Source organism: Neodiprion virginianus, chromosome 4 (assembly GCF_021901495.1).
Source record: "Neodiprion virginianus isolate iyNeoVirg1 chromosome 4, iyNeoVirg1.1, whole genome shotgun sequence".
NCBI lineage: Eukaryota > Metazoa > Arthropoda > Insecta > Hymenoptera > Diprionidae > Neodiprion > Neodiprion virginianus.
The window spans coordinates 34,559,148-34,582,988 of record NC_060880.1 but is presented as its reverse complement, the minus strand read 5'-3'; the positions used below and the strand labels follow the sequence as shown (position 1 = coordinate 34,582,988).

At 37.5% G+C, this 23,841-nt stretch overlaps 1 protein-coding gene across 8 annotated transcripts in view; it reads right to left on the bottom strand.

Annotated features, from left to right (window-relative positions):
* LOC124303269 (protein diaphanous) overlaps positions 1-23,841 on the bottom strand; it is a 44,173-nt gene that overhangs the window by 6,487 nt on the left and 13,845 nt on the right. For 3 of the 8 annotated variants that reach the window (XM_046760301.1, XM_046760298.1, XM_046760299.1), the window contains exons 3-14: positions 5,010-5,192; positions 4,591-4,889; positions 3,645-3,665; positions 3,048-3,357; positions 2,610-2,956; positions 2,209-2,497; positions 1,757-2,104; positions 1,482-1,624; positions 1,086-1,353; positions 725-964; positions 380-634; positions 26-190 (exon numbers count right to left, since the gene is read on the bottom strand). In XM_046760301.1, coding sequence (XP_046616257.1) covers positions 26-190; positions 380-634; positions 725-964; positions 1,086-1,353; positions 1,482-1,624; positions 1,757-2,104; positions 2,209-2,497; positions 2,610-2,956; positions 3,048-3,357; positions 3,645-3,665; positions 4,591-4,889; positions 5,010-5,192 — 2,868 coding nt within the window. Of the gene's footprint in view, positions 1-25; positions 191-379; positions 635-724; positions 965-1,085; positions 1,354-1,481; positions 1,625-1,756; positions 2,105-2,208; positions 2,498-2,609; positions 2,957-3,047; positions 3,358-3,644; positions 3,666-4,590; positions 4,890-5,009; positions 5,193-6,164; positions 6,352-11,623; positions 12,058-12,100; positions 12,192-12,956; positions 13,168-23,841 lie in introns of those variants that run through there. The other 5 variants (XM_046760296.1, XM_046760295.1, XM_046760297.1 and 2 more) reach the window with 5 other exon arrangements.

Below are 23,841 nucleotides of genomic sequence, written 5' to 3'. Positions count from 1 at the left end.
TAAATTAGTATCACGTGTATGTTACCTCGAAAGCATCTTTGAAGGTTTTAATATCACCAAAGAATTCCTCAATAGTGTATTTTTGCTTGTCGAAGGTGAAGAAGTCTGAAATATCGGTGTAAAGACTATCCATATTTTTAAACATGTTCTGCATCACTTCATATGATTTTCGTGCTTCTTTTGCAAATGGCTATAGGATTTTGGTTAGGAAAAATATGATAATCTTCATATTAGATATTCAAAGTGGTCATGGAAACTGTGAGTCGATCTTCTCTAATAGACATTGATTTTCAGTAGCTTTCTGATCTACAAATTTCACAGCGTGAATATGATGAAAGATGATTTAAATTTAAAAATTACAGATTTTTGATAAGGATACTGTCATAACTTCTCCAAATCGGTCGTTGTCGTTTTGCGGAAGTCTAGCATTCGACAAATCTTGTTCCAGATTACGCAGACTAGCATCCATCTGCCGAAGAGTGCGCTGAACATTCTCCAAAGAAACTCGACTGGCTCTATCTACATGAGCTAATTCGTCTGAAAAGTTTGCGCAATCTGGGAACTTTCTTTCAATGGTGTCAACGAGATAATGTAGCAAAGTTTGCTTGTTCTCCACATCCTTCGTACTTGTTAACTGGATAAAAAAGAAAAAAGTAACAAAGTTTTGTACAGATAAAATCAAATTCATCCACATAACAATATAAAAAATATGATTTCCACCAACCTTAGTAAGAAAGCTGATTTCGAACCCAAATGCTTGACCGTTTTTGGAACCAGTATTCATGTAATTACCAAGTAAAAGAATCAGTTCAAGTATTTTAGCAAACTTTTTGCTGATTTTCACCTCTTCACACGCCGCAGTACCCGCAACTATATCGGGTTTAACGTCTTGAACTAATTCTTCATAGTGTAACATGAAGCTGAGTGATTTCAGTCTTGGTAATAGTCGTTTGATATCTGATATCTGGTAATCATGAAATAAAAAAACATTAATTTATGATAATCAAGTCAGACAAATGCTTCGTTCAACTAGGCCATATGATAAGAAAATTGAAATGCCATAAAGAAAAAATGTGTTTATTTACAGTTACGCAGAATTGTTCGGCTTCTGTCAAGTCTTCATACTGGTCTCTAAATTGTTGTAGTTTAGTGAGCTGATCGGGTGGAGGTAGATACTGAATTAATCCTTGCAATACATTGTCGGAAATAACGGGACCCTCGCATCTCAATAAACAAACTTTAACTTCTTCGTACGACATGTGCTTTAACGTACCACCAAGAAGAATTGAAATATTTTGGGCAGATTTGCCGTCGAGAACTTTGAGATCTTTGACCTTCTTCGTCGGTGCTGACCTAGAATGACAATAATTCGTGTTTAAGAAATTTTGGGATGCTCTACTACTGTATAAAACGTTTTTATATTATTCTCAAAGTAAAAAAAAAAAAAAAAACTATTTTCAAAAAGACACTCAAGCACTTACTTATCGATGACGTTATCAACTTTTTTGCCAGTTGGTTTAGAAGCAAATCTCTGCGCCAAGCCAGTCAGAATATCTGGACTGGCAAGCTTTTCTTCCTGTACTTTAACCCAGAACGATTTTTCTGATAATTTTTGAGGTAAGATCTGAAAAAAAGATTAGCAATCAACATAGTGCAATGATCGAATAGCGATTATAAATTTTAAAAAAAGTATACTTTTTTCGGCATAAAGTGAACCACTACTTCTTTCTTAAACCGATAACAAAAATATACACACCGCTTTCCAATTCGCTCTCTTCAAAGGACCGTCCACTTCCCATTTCTTCTTCGGCTTTAATCCGTGCGGCAGGACTTGAACAGCTCCAGCTGGTAGCTTTGGTGCCATTCCTCCCATCATGGGGGGAGGTGGAGGGCCCATACCTGGGAAAGGCGGCGGTGCCGGTCCTCCCATACCGGGCATAGGCGGAGGTGGTGGACCACCGCCCGCACCTGGCATCGGCGGTGGAGGCGGTCCACTCATTCCAGGCATCGGAGGTGGCGGAGGCCCAGTCATGCCGGGCATCGGAGGTGGAGGCGGGCCGACCATTCCTGGCATCGGAGGGGGAGGTGGACCACCGCCGGTTTTCTGTAAATTGGTGGAAATATTTTATGAGAAATAAAGATTTTCATCAATAATTTCAGACTTTAGTCTTATTTTATAACCAAGACACCTACGATTGCTTTACTTACAGTTCCACCTCCGGGTACTGCTCCACCCTGTTCGAGTTCCTTGATCTTAGTTTCTGCGTGTTGAAGCTTTGCTTCCGCCTCCTGTTTACTGGCAATAGCCTCCTCAAGCTTCTGACCCATTTCCAACAAACGATGCTCTTCTTCTGCCCGCGATTTTTCAACCAGAGTATCTATTAGCGGCTGTACGTCTATTTGGAAACGTTTGGTGGCACTAAAGTCCGGATCACATCCAGACCGGTGCAACACTATTTGTGATACACATTCTTCAATGAGTTTGTAGTACGCTGGCCTGAAAGGTGACACGGAGTATTTTAATGTTCCGCTACCACTTTGGAGATCAGTGCAACTTTCAATTAGTTAGAAATTTGGTAGGATTTCTCCAATTCCTCGTTATCACTCACCTAACTAACGCATCGTCCCTGATAAAAAGTAGATGTTGAAGGATGGATAGAAAGTATGGTTCAGCGGGCGTATCCATAACCATATTTTTGGCAACTTCAAAGCAGTCGTTAACATCGTCTAACTCTAGCCTAACGTTGTCAAATCTTTGAACAAATTCTTCGTAGTCCTCCTCTTTGTGTTCCTTGAGGATCTTCAAATGATTTGCCAGATCCTCGGACGTATCTTTCTCAAGTGGAATCAGGAGGTCTGCCAGCCCAACTCGCATTATTTCGTTTCGCAGGTGTAACCGGAAGTCTAAGTCTTCCGCTGATGAGATTATTGAGTTTATTAATTGTAGACAGACGACCTGTTGAAATTAAAATTAAACCCAACATTTACATGCAATTGAAAAACCACAAATCAGGCAACAACTTGACAGACTTTTTTTTTATACACACCCTTAAATTTTCATTCTTTTTGTTGACCAATCCTTGAACAATTGGAAGGAACCTTTCTTTCCCCTTGAATTCCCCGTTCATTGTGATTGCGTCCAAAACTTTTTTGTGACTGTCACTGGAAATTAAGCAGACTGCACCAAGGAGTTTGACGGCCTCGTACATGACCGCCGGTTTTGTTGGTTCCAAAGATCTAGCAACTATTGTTAAAGCTTCGTGATGCGCGAGCATCTCCTTTATTCCAACGGTGTTGTTCATTATCGCTTTCAAGCAGCGAATACATTCGTACTGTATTCTTTCGTATCGATTATCACTGAAACATTGTCACACGATTAGTATAACGCTTAAAGAATGCATAATACAGCTTATTTACTTCTAACATCCATTCAAGATATTTGAATGCACGTGAATATTAAACGAATAACACAGACAGCAGGCAAGTATTTACTAAATATATTTTAAAAAATCGCACGATCCTGAAGACTACATTAACACTCGATAAAAAGCTGTTAGAATTTCACTAAAGCCAAAACGAAAATAGACTAAGCATTTTGCAAATGAACCATACAAATATTCAGAATGTAAATATTATTCAGTTACCTATCATAACATATGAAAGCACTGAAACGAAACAAGAGTAAATTAGAGGTTTTCATTGATTGTTCACTCAAAATCTTTACAGACTACACTGTTAAAGAAGATCTTAAATTTACAACAAATTCACAATGCAAAGTCATATGACATTTACAAATTAGGTATATGAAATTACCATTCATACCCTTGTATAGCAAAATTCATACTCGCGCATCAATTTTCATATACGGATGCAAAGTTTAATACACACGATACTGGAAATCAAAACCCGCTGACAAATTTTCCAATCACGCGATGTAATGATACATTTTTTACTGAAAATTACAATATTCGTATATTAATCTATTCGTAACCAACAGAGCAATGAAAGTACAATACAGATTGGAACATTGACTGTGGTCGAATTAAACATACGATGCACATGTCATGGCATATTACGATACGCGACATTCAATATTAAAAACCGAGTTTATAATTCGTTTAAGAATCCTTCAAACACGTAATGTAATAATATTGATAACCATACAGTATCTGTCTGTGGTGAGGACATACGTCGCACAGTCTTGTAGAAAATTTTGAGCCCTAATAAATTGTTTGTTAAGACTATTAAAAATTTTCTTAAATTTGTCATACAATTACTACACAAAAGATTGGCAAAAGTAAGAATTTGGTGTTTGAATTTTCATAGACTATACTGAAGAAATGCTTCCAACAAATGTGCTAATTAAATTCCAAATAGATTTTGTTTTACGAGTGTAGGTACTTCGTTCTAAATCATAACAGACTAGTTCCATTTAATTACACGATAATCCATAAATTCGAGAGCGTGTTTTAAGAAAACCTCAAATAGTGACGTCATTTCTGTTACACACGACGTTAATTCGTCAAAAACTACGTATATGTGTTAATTCGTGTACGATTAGCCTAGATGATTAATAAAACGTCAACTCACTTTCTATAACACTCGTTGAGGGTTGCGAGGACCTGTCTAAGTCCCTTGGTTCCAAATTCCTGAACCCAGCTAAGTGGGTTATTAGTTAAAGCGATCCTCAGTGATTCTATACAATTGTAAATTTTATTTACGCTCAACTCGGGCTGGGCCAGGTACTGTATGTAGTCCGCAGGTTTGTCGAACTTTGATCTGTTCTCCTGTATGCTGCCTTTACAGTGCATCACCAACATTTTCCTCTTATTCATATCCGGCTGTTGTCTCAAGGGTGCTTTTTTCTCCTCCGTAAGATTCATGTCGTTCTGAAATACGTGTTGTATTTTTTTGAGCAAATTTTGCCTAACAAATGTGGTCATTTAAGCCAAACACCTCCGCCAAATAGAAAAAAAAAATAAACAAATAATCGATAGCGGCTCACTCACCAACATATCTTCAAATTTGTCATTCATCGTTTCTTCGTCCATCCGTTCTATGATGGATGCCTGCTGTTCAATCTCACTGAAATCATCGCCGGAGTTGGGACGGGGGATGGTGTTATGGCTCATACCACCCCCCACCCCGCCCCCTCGTCCCGTCTTTTTAGGGCGGCCGAACAGCGTGTCCAGCTGAAAAAGAAGAAAAGGTACTGTCAGCAAATATGATTGTTTCAAGAATCATTGTAAAACTGATGACAGGGATGAACGATGAAATCATTGCTGCTATTATTAGCTATATTTGTAAAAACATCCTGCGGCACTCGTTATCGCCGTCTCATTAGTCCTTCTGACTCAGAAACTCGATAAACGCATAATAAAGGCGTAACGATATATTAGCGTCATTTTGTTAACGATTCAACAGTTCATTGGAACTTGCGTTATAAAAATTGGAGCAGCCGAATGAGGCATAGCTCGAATACTTTTTTCAATCGCGGTTTGAAAATTTCAAGATTATCACGAAACGATTCACTTATAAATAAATATCATAGTAATCTGTGTATCGTGATTCAAAATTGGGCTAAGAGTGGCTTCGTGTTATCGAAATGTTCCAAAATCATTACCACCCCGCGATTCTGCACCCTTCGACTTGCGATTTAATATAATTTGATGTGATGTAAGAGAAGGAAAAGAAGCAAACGTGACAATAACAAAAGTACGCTGAATGTTAATTTATTCCATTCTCTATTTGTTTCATTATCCTACAGCTCTCTATATCGTTACAAGGTGTACATACTTCGCAATCAAACACGTCGTTAAACTAATTGCAAACACGCACGTAGGTCGGTACCTTATACCACACGATCCAAATGCAAACAATAACGAACATTCCGACATCACCTATGCGGACATATACGTTCCACAAGAGACTTTGCGACAGAGAATCAAGAGGAAGAAATCTATGAAACAATTCTTTATAAAATTCTTCACAATATCCGATACTCGGTTTAAAAAAAAAAAAAAAAAGAGGTAAATTGCCAGTGCAATTTAAATGCACCAGTGAAACGTTCGTTCGACTTGGCGTCACCGGAGAGTCGATGATAACTTTGCTTGATTAATTGAACGTATCGACAGACGTTATAAGGAGTAACACTAAAACGTCACCTCGAAGAAATTCCAAATATTCGTTAGACAAGGCGTGCACTTCATTTCGCGACATTTAACAAGTCCGGATCATCGATAAAGTAAGATCGGCAAGACGCGCGCGTTCCTGGGTTTGTTCCGGCACACGATTGATCGGGATCTACAACGTTGTTAATAACCGTGGTTCAAACACTGTCAGTTCAGAACGTAGACTGAACGTGCGCGGTGAAACGATTCGGAAAAGAATTTGCCCGAGGCTTGTTACGGCTGTATAGTGTTACGTGTATATGGGACGCGCGTTGGAAGTGGCGTACAAACATTATAGGTATATATCTGGTGTACAGGCAGCAACTGCGGCATATTATTAGTCATTCTTCAAGCATCCATCATACGTAACTCTATACTTATTCGGAAGACAATAGAAAATTTTAACAGACGGCAACAGCCTCGTTATCAGCAAGAGCAAAGACTCGCGATTCTGCTCAACGTATTCAGGTAGGTACCTATCTACGTACATCCGTCGAAACGATCGTCACCGCAAGTTCCTTCGAGACTTGCACAGTTAAGCTCAGACCCTCGTGCAAAGAAGATGGAAAGAAGCGAACGAACACCTCCGGCTATAAAACGGAACGCAACGTTGCAGTGGGTCAAGTTTGCTCGAAGGTCGTGATACGGACATTACGGGGTAAGAAACAACGCGACGAAAGGAGCAATTGTCATCGTCTGCAATCGCATCGGTATTGAAACAAATCCTGCGAGATGTGAAGTATTGCGACAAGTCACTTGAATTTCGATTTTGGTACTACCGCCGATGAAACTTTGTAGGTGTGGTTGTTTTTTTTTTTCTTTTTTTTTTCTGTGTCCACCAAACTTCAAGGATAGTTTTTGATCAAGTTTCCAGTGATCTCTTGCAACAATCACGGTTATAATCTGTTTCGAATGATTGAATACGTGCGAGTAACAAAATTTTTTTTTCTTCAAATCACGCGACATTTCGTGACGAAGAAGTAGAACGAACGATTAATAAGAGGCGACGTACGACAACGATCAGTATTCGTCACCGAGGTTTCAATCGATCTACTTGTGGATGACGCGAATGAAAATTAATAAAAGTGCCAGAGGTGTGGTTTTTTTTTTTTTTTTTTTTCTTTTCTCCCCCTTTAAACGGACACTGGAATCTGGAAAGAGGCGACTATAAGTATCCCGATGCACTCGCAATCGTGTCGCGCAAGTAGGAAATAGATATCCGTAGAAGACAGCACGAGACTTTGAGGAAAACGTGTCCTGACCTTTAAAGAGGCCAAGTAATTCCCGTGAGTAACCGTTACTTGCGATGAGGGAACGAGTGGCACAATTGGTATATAGGTATACATTACGCGCAGCCGTAAATGTTATACGTTGGGTTGAAATGAAAATGGGAGGAAAAAAACAGCAACGGAGAAAAACAAGAAATCTAAAGAAGAAAGAGAGAGAGAGAGAGAGAGAGACGAGCGTTAAGTTGGTCAAATTCTTCAGTTCGCCTCGAGCACCAGGCTATAAGCGCGTGGTGTTAGCCAATCAATAGAATCTGAACCTTCATCAGGTGAGCAGATATAAGCCCAAAGCGCAATACCGTTCCTGGTTGGAGTAAGAGTTTATTTGTAGACCATCGTTGTTCCTGGAGGATAAACAAGATTTCGGGGAATCGCCAAAGAGAGCCGCGTGTGACGTTAATTAATTGGAGCTTCGTCTAGTATGTGACTAACTCGCAAAGAAGGTTAATTGCAAGTGTGACCTTTACGGACCTCGGTGATCTGGCCCTGTATCTGCAAATCGTTAAAACCGTATGAGAGCAGAGTCAAAATATGGCAGGAGAGACCTTCGATCGGTGAGACTCGAGTTCGGAACTGCAAAGTGCATTTCAACTATGTCGATGCCTGATATTGGAAATTCTGAAGTATGTATAATGAATGAATAAATCCACAGGTGAACAGCGTTTTCAATGACTCATAAAATCGGTCATCTATTACCGCAATTTTGTTGTTTTTCTACATTCACGTCGAGAGAGAGAAAAAATGTTCAAAAGCTCATCGAAATTTCAGTAGAGTATCTAAAGTAGAATAGATTTCAGCCAAACTTTAGCTCTTGATGTTGATATTTAGAGGTGCCGATTTTGTTTCTTTCCATTTTCCATTTGAATAACACGTAAGGAAAGTGGAAAACTTGTTTCATGTTTCTCTCTCGTCAACGGCTTGACTTAGGAACTATCTAAATACAGATTTTTATAGGAAATTTCAAACTCTATAAAAAAAGTACCGAAAGAGAATTTTCCTAACTCTAACCGAATAGAAGATATTCGAGATGAGTCAATGTTTATAGGTAAATATCTCTAAAGATAAAAGTAAAGATTATCCTGCCACATCGATGCATCACGAATTTCAGTTGTATGTTAAAAGTAACTATTAAACCCAGCAGAAGAAGAATATGATGATTTCTTTACTCTCAATACAAATTGGCAAATATACAGAGACTATATACAGCATTGCGATGAGAAATGAGACAATTTAGAAAGATACAAACCTACGATAAGATATATCGAAAATTCACGCGTTACTACAATAAAATAAACCGGAAGTGTCGCATAGAGAGTTTAAAATGTTTTATGAAACATTATTTTCGTGACACAGGTTGTTCAAAAAACACCATCAAAAGGATCTTGAGAGTGCGGGAATCCTTTACACATGTTTTCGGGTTATTGACTGAGTCGAGAGCATCGTTTAAAATCCCTACGCATATTTAATTCGCGATGACAAATCTACGAGACAGTAGCATTAATGTATGGAAACTAACGATAAATAGATTGAAGAAAAAAATTGAAACATTCTTCTCAACACCAGTCGAGATCTCTCCTCCATTTCAACGACGGAGCGTGAATTCGCATCTGTAAGTGAACAACTGGTGTTCCACGTTTCAAGCGTGGCGGTGAACGACTGACAACAAACATCATCCAACCTTCTAAACACCTGTGTCTCCTATACCTATACAAGGATTCTCATCGGCGATGTATGATATATTTTTTAAAGTTACACAATGTACAAATCCGTAATATACCTCTTACATATCTGCGAAATACGTATTTAAAGCACTCTCGTTCGTGAAGACTGTAAATGCGCGTCAAGAGTTATCAGCACTGTCTTTTTTTTGTCGATTGCATTTACAGCAAAACTATGAAAAAACGATTGCATATCTTAATATATATAAATCTCGTGTCACGATGTTTGTCCTCAATGGACTCCTAAACCACTTAACCGATTATAATAAAATACGCACACCATGTGCAGTTCGATCCAACTTGAGAGATGGGATAGTTTAAATCTCAAATTATAGTCGCAATTTTAATTTATTGCTAATTATTTGTCTGTTATTATTCGACAGTCACAATTATCTGTTAACTCCAAATGATTCTAACAGATGTCGATACCTTTCGACTGGGTTGAGTAAGTAATCAATGGATGGCGCTGCTATGGTAAATCTACGAACGTGTCATATAAGCTACACTAGCAACCCATCCCGGCTTCGCACGGGCATATAATAATATAATAAAAGAAAATACACAATGTTTACAGTGAGTTTCTAGAAAAATAACATTTATATTATTACTTAATATTATTATATGCCCGTGCGAAGCCGGGATGGGCTGCTAGTATTTTATATTTTTTTAAATTAATTTTTTTTTGGGGGGGGGGGGGGGGGGGGGGCTTTTCTCTTTGTCTAATTTTGAGTCCAGGTAAGCGAGATGCGATCGATTCGACGAACGTACAGCCGAGCCTTTTCACTCTTGCATCTCGTCGCGAGACAGCTGCTGTGCACGTATTGCATGTATATACATATATGCGTGTCAGTGTATGAGCGACTCGAGATATCGTGTGGATACATGCGTGATGACGTCATGCAGATGGTAGGTGAACGCAGACACGAGTAGGTATATAAATGACGAATACACCGTCCACTCGTATCGTATAATACGCGTAGAGTGAGAAATCGTCCGACACACGAGAGCGAGACAAGCGCCAAATGACTTCATAGCCGTTTTTAAACGTGAAAACCTCGTTTCAATCCGCGAGCCGCGACATTATTTCATTCTTCTTTTCTCACATCAAACGCGCTCTTCGCAAACGATCCTACAGGGTGTGCCCTGCTGGTTTCGAAGTGACGTTTATATCTTCAAATATCAAAGATCCATTCTACACCCGATTATATGAACAAAGAAAATCGGCTAAATTTTCATTTGAGGCTGAAATTTGTCCATAATTGCGTGTAGAATGTAAGCGTCGAGCCTTTTTTCGTGTTTGAGATACATACGTCGAAGTAGATATCGACTCCTTGAGGAAAAACAAAAAAAAAAAAAGAAACCACGAATTCTGCAAAACGAGCAAGCAATTGTACATCACAACTCGGTAATGTTCCCCTATGTGAACCAAAATAAGATCGCCTGTTAGACAAATCACTCAGTATATCAACAGCGATCTGCACATTCAGAGAGAAGAAACAACAATTAGATTTCATACGTATTTTCGATACTGTAGCTGTAATTAGAAACTCAGCGTTTCCACCTTTTTCTTGTAGGTAAATAACCGTTTGGCATCGATTCGATTTAAAAAAGACAACCGATTTCTTCTACATAAGTGTATTAAAGGAAGGAGGGTAAAAAGAAAGAAAGAAAAAAAACCGCGTTAAATGTGGAGAAATAAGTAACCGGGTGTTACAACTCGGGTAGAAATATAAATAAGTTCCTGATACCTCTAAAAATTGTAATCTATATTTAGGCGCGGCTGGACAAATAGCTTCACGAAATCCACGCGATAAGTACCCTGAAACGGTAATAATAATAACGGCACTTTGCCACTTCCGTTCCGTTCATTCCCCTCTTTATTTTGGTTTTCGTATTCCAGATTTTTGCTACACTGCATACAAATATACATTATACGTATAATGTATGCGAATGGATTTGTACTTTCTTTTCGAAACGTGATGAATTACGCGCGGTTTGATACGACGCGAGTGAAATTTCAAAGGCGTAATGCGAAGCAGTAAAGAAAAGTGCAGGGGGTGATATGAAAAGTTGAAAAAGTGTGGGAAAAAAAAATATTCGAGGCAATGTTTGAAATTGTAATTTGTTAAATGGCATATCGTTATTACTAATGTAACAATTCCTCGTGGTTGATTGGAACATAATTTCAAGTTAAACTTACGTACATGGCATAGACAATTTAGATGTCAAAGTGACAAGTGAAGAGGGTGGCTAACCAATCCCTAACGCTTTCGGAAATAAAAACAATACACATCGATGCGGAGATACAAAAAATATCAATTAAATCGACACGAGTGGCTATTGAAGTTATAATTGACAATAAACCGAGTAATTGGTAGAACTAATTAAAACATTATCCACTAAACGATTGAACAGAGTATTGTTATAGCATGATAAGTGATAAGCATACCCATTCTGTGATCATGGCGTCTCCGTCAGTTTGTTACTAACCAACAATCCAACGATACAGGCTTTGTTTTGTAAGTACAAATTAATATTAATAGCAAAACTTCAAAAACTGTTGTTATATTTTTCGATTATTTGTTTGTTTATTCTTCTTGATAAGAAAAAATTGATATATTAATTCACAAAACACACACTCAATTTCGATTGTTATTTGTGCTTTTCTTTCCAAATACTTCTTTTTCTTCTTATTACTATTATTATTGATATTATTATTATTAAATCGTTATTAGATCAACGAACGCTCCTCCCCGTCTCGCTCTAATTAGGTTATAATAGTATGGTGTCGTTTTTTGTTACGACACTGTAGCTGATGAAGATAATTTTTTTTCCACGATGATCATGATGATGATGATGGTGGTGGTGGTGGTTGTGTTGCGATATTGTATTTAGTGGCACACATAGTATAATAACATTAACGTACATAATTCCACTGTGGCATTTTAGTTTTCGACTGATCGGGTTCCATAGATCCGTTCGGGAAACACAAAAACGAACCAACGTTCTGCATTCACCTAACAATATGATACAACAATTATATTACACCTGGTGATAATAAGCACAACCACTTATTAAAATCATTTCAAACTCTCGGATAAAGCACGCGGATAATACCAACTTTCGGTTACCGGATCCTTGACCGTTTCTATATTATTTACGCCCAAGGTGCATTGAAAAAACGAATTAGACGTCAGACTTGAGTGTAAAAATAAAATTAAAAAAAAAAAAAAGCACAAAGTGGAACCGTTACACGGACGTGTAAAATCTTATCGCGGAAAACAAGGTGTAACCAGAGATAGCTATACTTGTAATAATTGTATCACACATCGCGGTAATGATCTCGATACATATCATGAATCATTTCCTCCGAATACCGGATGAATGAAATTCCTCAAGTGATTTAACAATGGGTCACACGTTATTACACGAAAGAATTTGGTGAATAACGAAAGACACGTGTTTTACAGACATCGTCAAGAATTTTGATTCGGCAACAAGTGGCGATGCTGCATTGTCGTTTTGAACCAATTATTACACGCACAAGTATTAAATCATGTGCGAATGACGAATATTCGTTATCGTAACATCCTGAACTGGCAAAGAGGAATTTTTTTTTTTTTTTCTATCCGTGAACGCAAAACTCGTCGCTAGATGTAATAATATTTGTCAGTTATACAAGATAAGAATTACACCGAAGAAGATAATCCAGCAAACGACGGTTATTCGATTGAATTTCAAACGGCGCAGTTATTTCTGATCACAATTTTCTAAACTAATACCTTTTCTCTTCTATGAACGATCGAACGAGTTGTTACCGCAATATATATATGTATATTTTGTTATTAATAATATTATTATTATTATTACTGGTTTTCGGTTCCGCAAACACAACTGGGAAACCGATCACGGGATAATTCCAAGCGTGAAACCGACGTTCCGACCAAGTCGCACTGAGACCGGGTCAGTTCCGTATCCGAGAATGAAAGGCGAAAGACTGGCGAGATTCCCAAGAGCCACAAGTCTGACAACGCCCTGCACCCACCCCTACGTGGGAGGCGTATTAAGCCGCGGTTACGACCGTCGAGGAAATCCCGAGAGCCGGAGAGAGAACGATGAGTCAAATATTGCAGGCTCGGCTGAAACCTTTGCCTCCCGGCTCTCTCGACCAATGATCGAGTATCTCGATGTAAATTACACAAGTTGACGCGATCGATTTTTGTTTATAAATTAGATTTTGACGAGTCGCGACAGCGACCGAACTGCAGTTTTATTTTTGCAATGACTTGGCTCACGTCACGTCGCGTCGCGTGCGTTACATTACAGAAGTTTCGAATGGCCGGGGAGAGTGCCGCAGGTATATAAGTGCAGAGTGAGATTGGTATCGGAACAATGACGCATAACTGCAATTGCAGTTCGACGTCTGCGCCGTTGCAGCAGCGACAGTTAGGCAGTACCATTAGCAATTGTTACCGTAACCGAAGCGCAATTAGCAAGGCATATTTATTATGCACATTATTTATAATTACGCGGCATGTGTCCCGTCGTGTTACGCAATTGCCGCATACCGCGGGCATGTAATATTACCGTCGAATGATCTCCGTGCCTCTGATTTTACAATCTGCATTATCGCTACCGCGCCACGGCGTCGATTTGTACGATGAAATAGTGGAAACCAAACAGATGCGCGTGGAATAATTTATGCAGCGCGATAAATAAAGCGCGAGAATGCATAGATCGAAATTCGTGAGTAAACAACGACATACATATGATCGATGATTTAATACAACGCAACGTCTACGTCGTAGGGATTTATTTATTGTACAATGACGAAATAGAAAAAAAAAAAAAAAACAAGAAGACGAAGATAGTCGAGATGTCGTTGGTGGCGGGGAATTTAATCTTAGACGATTTGTGAATCGGTGATTATTCAAATCGATCGTGTGAGACGAAATATGTTTTTGATATTCAAAAATTGACTGTAAAATTGAATCATCAATATTAGGGGAGACCTAGGAGGGTTGTGACAGTTTTTACTTTAGGGGCCATATTTCGCTCAAGAAACATTCCACAGTTATGACCCATGTGATTAATTTAGCGGCATTCCTCCTGTTTTCAAAACAATCACCAAAATTAATTTAAGTATTATGGTTTCTGAGAAAATCGATAAAATTAAAGACCACTCCCTCTGTCGCAACTCTCCTACTACCGAGGTAAGTTGTGACAGCATTATATTAGGTATAAAAAATATCATTACACTTAATATTAATAAATCAAACATTTTTTTTTAGGAAAAAGTACTCGTCGTAAAAGTGTCGTTGCATAAATAGCTTGAGCCACACATCTCCTGCTTTTTCATTTTTGTCCCATGACTCTGGAACTTTTTTGTTATATTTTTTGGCTAACTTATATGCAATGACTCTGGTTTCTTTCGTTGTCAGCCCATAATTAGATGCTGCACATGTTAGCAAATAGTCGCTTAATATATTCTCCTCCTCTTTTGTAAAAATAGTCGGAATGGTATAACCCATAGACGCGTACGAACGCAAGATCCTTTACTGAAAAATGATATTGAAACAACATGAACTCGTCGCAAATAAATTGTCCATTCAGCAACATGCAATAATAAACTTGTTTTCAATCGATAGGTTTTCTCATACTTTTGTACCTGAACAGATATTCTAGCATATTTCCTCATCAGTTGCAAGAATGAAAAATGAAAATTTCAAATGAGAAAATAATTCTCGATTAACTTTGCAACATTTAGAGTGACGCCTTATATATATATAAGTGTATATTTTAAGTGTAATTTTTTTTTCCCTTAAGATCGATAATACCTTGTATAAGGAGGAATTTATTTCTTCGAAGACTCAAAATTCCAGTTTTAACATATTTTGCTGTAAGAAATTCCCTGAGTCATAGGCTGTGAGGAAAATTAGAACACACGTTATTTGTTTTCCTCTATCCTTAATCGTTGTAAAAATAATTACGTCAGATATAATTCCGTGTTATGTATAACAAGGACTACAGTGACGAAGTTGTTACAAAAGTGAGAGAAACTTTTGAGGCTAATTCGTTACTCCATTTGGGAAAGTAGCCCGCGAGTTCATCCGGCGGTAATTCAATCTCGATGGTAAACCTTCCACTAAATTTTACACTCTGCACGTACAAAGCTGCTGCAAATATGTACTTAAATTTTCAAAATTCCCCCGACATTTCGAAAGAATATTTTACTCAATCGCTCACTCAATCTCCTACGCAAAGAGTGCAGATATATTATCTCAGTCGGTTTTGTCCCCTGATTTTGAGGCAAAAGGCGCGTGTATGTGACACGAAATAAAAAAAAAAATCAGTACAATATAGACAGTGGTTAAAAGTATACTGACATACAAAGTGATAATGCAAAGAGTCTTAATTATTATGTAGAAATATAACGACCGCGTCGTTTAAAAAATTCAAACTTCAGAATTGACATTCATTATTGCAGAATTGTCTCTCAATTTCTCTCCATTCAATATGGACATTTTTCTTCCAGACAAACACAATGTTACTGACGGTTAAATCGTAAGCCGAAACTTTCACTGCGGGTCAATTCTTTTTTCCCTTATTTAAAAAATGGTGTCGTTTTGCATACTTTGTTTCAACGACTACTGTAGGTGGTGAAAAAGAATTATGCCTCGTCTTCTCTAGAGAGTTATTGCGCAGTCTTAAGGCTTGATCTAGAAAACTCGAACTGATCTTCAGGCATCGCCGTACCCCATAAACTAGTCACTACCGCAAACACGACTCGGACGTCACGCGAGACATTGATCGGTGGTCCATCCATCCAATGGTCACACGTGTGTTGGTTTTGGACGTCAAAGCTGTTTGACATCGAACAATAAAGAGAAAAAAGACAGGGAATGAAACAAATTAGTCGTTCGAGGATTGGTTTGGTAAAACGAAGAACGAAAAAAATAAATAAATAAATAAATAAATAAAGGTTGACGACAATTTACTGAAATAAAATTTCCCGACGTTTCCTGTAAAGAAATTAAGAATTTAAAACAAGCTTAGATAATTTTTGGCATCTTTTATGACCAGAAGCTCCAAAAGTTACGTACCTTGAATATATAAATTTGAATTTAAATAAACACATAGTAAACGCGTCGTTTCACGCAAGTAATTAGAAATTGAAGAATACCGTTTCTATTTTTATAAAACATAGCCGAAGTTTGAAAACGATTTATAAAAAAAATTCTTTTTGCCCCACAGTCCATCGTAATTCCCAGTCTTTTTCCCGTTTTTCCCGGTCTCTCGCCACCTTACGTTCCAGCTTGATTATCTGCACGATTCCACTCCGATGAGCGGGCATCTAGGATACCGACGACGAGGACGAGGACGGAAGGGAAGAAAGAGAGAGAGCGAGCCACGTAGCGCAGCGCCATAGCTTGTAACAATATTATTATATCGTATAATCTACTACTCGCTGCAGATTCATGAAATACACAATGACACGTTATAGAAACAAAGTTGCGTCACGGGAGGCGGTAGAGATCCTCGGTAACGGTAATGGAGAAAGAGAGAAAGAAAGAGAGAATTAAAGAATTGAAAATAAACAGGGCGAGGAAGAGTTGCGGCCCGGCCAGTCTCCGTGACCATTCGTAGAGATCTTGAATCTCCCCAGGGCCGAATTAACCGTAAGGCTAAAAAGGCTAAAAATGTTAAAAAGGCTGTAAAATTATCTTCAGCCCTTCACACTGACAGTGAGAGAAATTTTTGGTTCCGGTCACCGCTCAGTCCTCAGCTATTTTTATTTTTTACCACAATCGAAAAATATAGTTCTAGGTAGAAAATGAAAATTAGTTTTATAGCTGTTACCGGAAAGTCCAGTATCCGTTACTATTCTTTCTCCCTACTGTTGGGAAGATTTAATGCTTGTGGAACAATAAATTGACGTTAAGAAGCCTTGTTTAACTAAAAAAGTAGAGTAAACCGAAGAAACTGATTTTGCGTTGCAATAACCAAAAAAGGATCGACGATAGCGGAAAATGGTTAGGCGTACCTCGTTTTTCGTAATCCCAACAATGTTAAAACAGTTTTTTTTAACCATACCTGTTTTACTGATTTTTTCCAGTTACTGTGACAAATGAAATTTTTCTCGGCGCAATTATCAAGATCAAATTTTTCAAAATAGTACCTAAATTTTCAAAAACCCGGGTATTTGAACTCTTAAACTTTACCAATAAACAATCACACGAATATCAGTTCGAGAATTTTGTGCACCACTCAATATTGTAATACAAAATGTGTTTCCCTGCACAATACTATTTTATACAAAATTAATTACGTAAGAGAAATATTACAGTAAAAATGTTTTACTCGACCTTGGTAGATTTAATTTTCCCCCACCGCTTCTTAAATTATATAACCAATTGGACCATCTTGCAGGATCGACACTCGGCCTTTTTTTGCAGAGCAGCCTTGGGTATCGTGCCTCCTTAATCCGAGTCTGAATTTTTCTCGTGGTTTTCTCCGGAAACCTCTTATCGGGAGCAAGCGTGCATTACTACATGTTCCCATATCGCCTGACCTCGTATTAGCCACGCTACAACTTTTATTTATTTATTTATTTATTTATTTATCTCTGTTCGCTGTATTACTCTTTTGCTTTTCTCCATAAATTCGGTTACATATATTCTAATTTGACTTCTTTTTTTTTTTTCTCGTGACTATACTCTTATTCTTTCATTATACGATAACTTACAATCGATGTTTTTTCTCCCGCGTAGAATATCCCAGGATGGAAAATGATCGTTGCGAATTAACGACCTTGAATAAGGATTTCATAAAACTGTAGAACTGAACATTATGCCGGGAGCATAATGGTAGCATGAAGACAATTAAAAGTAACAATCGTAGAATATTCTAGATGATTAAAAGTGGGATGATTTACGAATGAAATTATCAACCAAATCAAATTTTCTTGACATTCAAACAAAATTTTACATGTCATACAAATTTTTCGCAAATAATTCATATAGCGCGTAAGTTTGTTTTTTCAATTTTATTTTTTTTCTTTTAATGAAAAACGGTTTCCTGACTAAGTGTGTTAAGGTTGCATCGATTTCCTCTAAAGTGACTCGATTCGACGACGCATTCATTATGCGTCTTTCGAGCAATGATTATTTCTTGCCAATTGTGTAAAACGACAAATGCTCAATGCAATTAGACACCGACATGGTTAAGACCTTAGTAAGTACCCGCATCCGTTCACCGCGGAGAGTTCACCAATCGAATCAATATTACAAAGTGAATTTAAATAATACCTTCTTTCCATATCGTCGATTTCCGTATCCATTTCTAAGATTGTTTTTTTTCAAAATTATCAGCTACCTAAAGACAAAGTCGACAGCATACGGTATTGACTATATATATACACATATATATTTATATACACGAATAAAATAATTCATTCACTGTTTAAAATCCGCGATGGCGTCACGCGCGGTTATAAATCGGCCTTGTCCCACTGCTGGCTGCATCTTTATTATTCCATTTCTGGTCTCGAAATAAAAATTCTCTCTGCCTTCTATACAGGGAGTGGCTTTCTCGCATGGGAACAAGTATTCTAATCAACTGCTGAGACTGCACAGCGATGGACGTATACAAGAAACTGGTGCAGTCTCGTCAGATGCGTTGGACATTATATATATATATATATAATTGGATAAAATTACGGTTAAATAGAGAGTCCCGTGAGCGATTTATAAAGTCATTTATATATAAACCACCGTTTCCTTGTCGGAACTTCTCGATTATCATTCAGTATTCATCGCGTAACAGTTTTGTATGAAATTTGTCTCATTGCCCTTCTAGTATAACAATATGAGAGAAGTATAGCAAAAAAATACCGGGTCAAGCGCGATGAATTCGATTGGTCAAAGTAGCTTCCGTGATTTGTTAAGTGTACATACAATCTGAAACGCAAACTGCGTTACGGATCCATTCATGCTGCAACAAGGAGACTCGCACACAATCAGTTCTGATATTTCCGTCAATGACGACAATACAAACGACAGCGTATCGGAATACAATAATCTACGAGAAGGCCCGAAGCCGATTCACAATGTCCTTTCGCCAAGGATCCGCGGCACTGCCCTGACCTACGAACTCTCACGGTTTATCCTTTCGAAAACGACAGAAGGATTGATATTACAAACGTAGGTCTTGTTTGTCACGTAAATTCACATCGCGATCGATGTAATCGATTAGAAAAAAAAAAACCTCTTTATTCGCGATCTTCATAAATTCGGAAAGATGTAAGAAGATACTTGTAATTGCGTTAGGTGTATAAATACGAGTTATAAAAAAATTATACAATATTTTTAAAAAATTATCGAGCAAAATTACAAGAGTTTCGCGACCGTAATTCAAGTCTCACTAACCGTCAGTTTAGCGAACGCTGCAAAGTTGGAATTGTGACATTGAGGCTTTACTTGCCGCGGAATTGATCTTGTCTCGTACAGCCTGAAGTGCTCCGCGTGTAGATATGTGTGCGTGTAATTAGGTAAAGCTACGGAGAGACCTCAAGGAGAGACCTCCACTGATGCAAGACGGCGTAAGGTACACGACCTTACAATAATACATACACATATATATTCTATATATACGCGTGTATATATATATATATATATATAAACCACCTCGTCACAAATTTATCATTACATATTCTACGGAGATTTATTTAGTATAATTATTAAGGTAGACCTACCACGTGTAGGTTGTGACTTAAAATTACTCGAGTTATTCCAAGCACCTTACGCTGCATTGTAATAGTACGGTATCGAAAAGTAATGGTCGATGAGGTCAGGCTATTCGGATGACGTCACCGTTCGGTGTTCTTGCCTTTCTCGCGGGTCGAGAACGGTTCGATGATTATTTTCAACTGCAAACTTCCAGACAGTGTTGCGAATCGTAATCACGATGATGCAAATGAGTCTGCTGCGAGACGAGAGTAGGAGAAGCTGTCACCTCGTGATCCTCGCCTTCTCCGCACATCCATTATACACAATAATGTGTATTCTGTTACACGAACTTGATTAAAATACACGCGAAATTGAATACACAAATAGCTGATTCTACACAAACCCCTTTGTTTAAAATACTCTGTTCATTATTTATTACAGTATTTTTTTTCTCTTTAATCTCATTATGTACTATCAATCTTTTTCTTTACTCTTCTCTCGGTTCTCGCGAAAAATTTTTAAACAAAGTTATTGTCAAGCGTGCGAAAGTTAGAATTAAGCGTTTATGCAGTAGAATGCAGTAACTGTTATACGTACGTATAATGTATTCGTTTGAACGTCTGTAAATCATGGTCAATGTTGTCGACAGGCTACTTCGACCATTTTATGATCAGCGTATAAGACAGATAAAAAATCTCGAAAAAACTCGTTATCCGTATAGTCCATAACTTCTTTTTCTATCATCGCGTTGGATTTATTTTATTTTTTTTAACATCTTTATCTCTGTATAACAAATCACCAGGAAACTTTCTCTCATTCCGTGTCGGAAGAAAGAAAAAAAATGATGATTAAATTTATGTCTATACGCGGAACAAGGCGATAGTTTGTATTTTTAATCGCTCATACATTACTAATTGCAATCGTCCCCCAAGAAGGGTCGATCTTTTATTTTTTTATTTTTTTTCTCCTTCACGTATACTTTAATCTTTCCTCATATTTCGTGGATCGCACGCTTCAAGCAAACTGATCCGTTACATCGCGTGTGCTTAAAAAAGTTCAAACGTAGCAAAACAGCAGAAGTCGGAGCTTTCCAACAATATTACAATTACACGATCAGGTAATACATCTTATATCAAACGCACTTGATTGGCGAGAAACTTAGAAGCTGGCGAAGGTCGTCGAGACCGATCTCTGCCGGTCACGATGCAGAAACCGCGGAGAGAAATAAAAAATTATTCCGCGGTTCGGTTTCAATCTGTATTGTTAGAAAAATGAAAACCTCGTTATATGCATAACAACGAATAAAGATGAAGCAATCATATCTGGGCGAGAGTTCGTAACAATGACAAAGAGATTTTCTAAAAAAAAAAAAAAAAAAAAATTGCGGTAATTTGTTCACGATTTGTTATTCTTTTCTTTTTTCCGCCATTTAATCTTTGATACCTCCACACGAGTATCTTTACGATGTTGATTGTAGTTTGTGGTTAAATTTTATTTATACACATGAGTAAAAAAATAACATATATTGTTGTTACGGATAGCATTGAGTGGGCATGACGAGTTCTCTGTGCAAGAGTAAACCATGATTGATTTTGTGCACTCTCAAGAAAGCGCGAATCAGTGGGAATTGCGAAAAGTGGAGGGAATACAGAGACGCTGTGCAGTAATTCGTACCCAGGCAACACACACACACAACGAAATGCGTCATGCGGGCCAAAGTGAGATCATGCGGGCAGATGAGGAGATGAGGTGATCCCGAACATCCGCGGACAGGATCGTTTCACGGTTTCATAGCCACTTGTTTCGTTTGTTATTTCAATCTGTCAGGCTGCAAGAACCAAACTAAACGACCGTAAGTATCTTCTCAAAAACAAAGTTGGCAGCGTTAACAATATACCTACACGCTTACACAAAAGTATAACTATATATATATATATACACACATAGAAATTGTCCAAGTATGCAAGAGGTAGTTTATAACTATGACCAGGTATAATAATGCGTATTACGAAGAAGCGAAAACACAACGATTTCTCATCACTCCAAGTATCCCGCAGATTAGATTTTTTCTTCGCCGTATTCTTCAGGCCACGATGACATTTCCTGCAATTCGACTTGATACAACTCTCGCAATACCGCAGACGGACCGAAGCTTATCGTACGAGTGAAACGTGATTTTATTTATCTTATATATGTATACAATTGTATTCCTCCGCGGTGGAAACGTCGTCGTTACATCATTTTCTGCAGAACCGCGGAATCGTTTTGCGGAATTAATCGTTACATACGTAGTTGAAAATTGATTATAAATCAAAGAGATTTTATACCTCATGAATAGTAAAGCAACGACAATAATAATTATTCCAGTTTGTTGTATCGTGCGGATTCAACAGATCTTTTGGTTTGTTTCTACTTATTCGTAGGAATCAAATTTTCAAGATTATCCAGTATTTTCGTTTTAATTTTCGTTTTTTTGCATGTTGTGAAATTGAATTTTGTTAAAGATTGTGTAATGACCAAAAAATTTTAAACCCATCGAGACAATAAACATCGACGATCTAATGCGGAATTTTGTTATTCATTCATTTATTTATTTTCAATCTTGCGTCTGCGCATGTCTCTCAATGCCCTCAAACATCGTGACATATTTCCCTCCGTATTCAAGAATACAAATCGACGCTCGTTACATCCTTTATAAACAAATAATAATGGAAATGAGCAAAATTTTAAAAAATTAAGAGAAAAATCTCGTTACCGGAAGTTTCGCGACAACGTAAATACCACCATGTAATATACCGGATACACCTTGACGCCGAGACTATAGACGCAGTCTCAGCTCTGTAATATTCCGAAGAAAAGAGACAGGCATGTGCAGACGCGGTGTCTGTTACATTTTTTTATCTACAACTTAGAAACGCACGTGGCGACCATATGTCGGTGACTCCACATCACAAGTCATTATACCTGCACGTGTAATGCGGTGAAAATCTCTGATTCTGTGTGAAAATCTCAGCAAGGAAACGACTCAAAAATTTTTTCCTCACCGACGATCAAGACTGACGCGATGCACTGGATTCAAATTTCTTTTCCTGTTTCCTTTTCAGTAATAATTATTTCAAATCGATATAACGATAATTACTAAACGGTACAAAATTGTAGGGATAATTATTTTCGCCGGTGCAACATGAAAATGGAACTTTTTGTTAAAATAATTGAATCTAGCAGGTAATTTTGTGATAGGAAAGTGTCGTCTCCCGAATTTCTATCTTCCACTTTATTTTATTAGGGTTATTTATTTATTTGGTTCGTTACGAGAAGTCTCATCGGTTTATTTTGAGATAAATTGGTGACTATTTTAAGATGTTTCCTTTTAAATTTTGTGAATTTTTGAAATCTGGTTAAATCCTGGTCTTTAGTTTTCTAGAAGACTTTTCCTTTCAGATAAACTAAAATTTCCAGAATCTCTCTAACGAACTTTTACAACAAAGGTGGAAGGACTTAAATTGAATAATGAATTCAAATAAACCTTTCCAGTGCACTTGATGATACCAGCGATGTGAAATTCGTAAATAACTTTATTTATTATTCACAAAACGTCTCAATTTATAAAAAATCTTTTACCGAATGCCTTCTCCTCCCTTTTCGCAACAATACCGTGAAAAGAGCGTTGTTTGTCAAACTTGAACTTATTTTCTATCAATCAAACATTTACAAATAACTCTAAATTAACTTAGAACTAATTTACAAGCTATAAACCAATGAACAAGCCTTTCCTACACAACTTTTAATCAGACAACCTGGTCAGCACCTTTTGTATAATTAAGCTTGTACCTGTATGTTAGGTTTTTTTATAACACGATCTGCAGCTAAGATTAAAAAGATGCTTTTCAATTGAATGATACGTATCTCGATTTTTTCAAATCCATCTATAAAGTAAAGC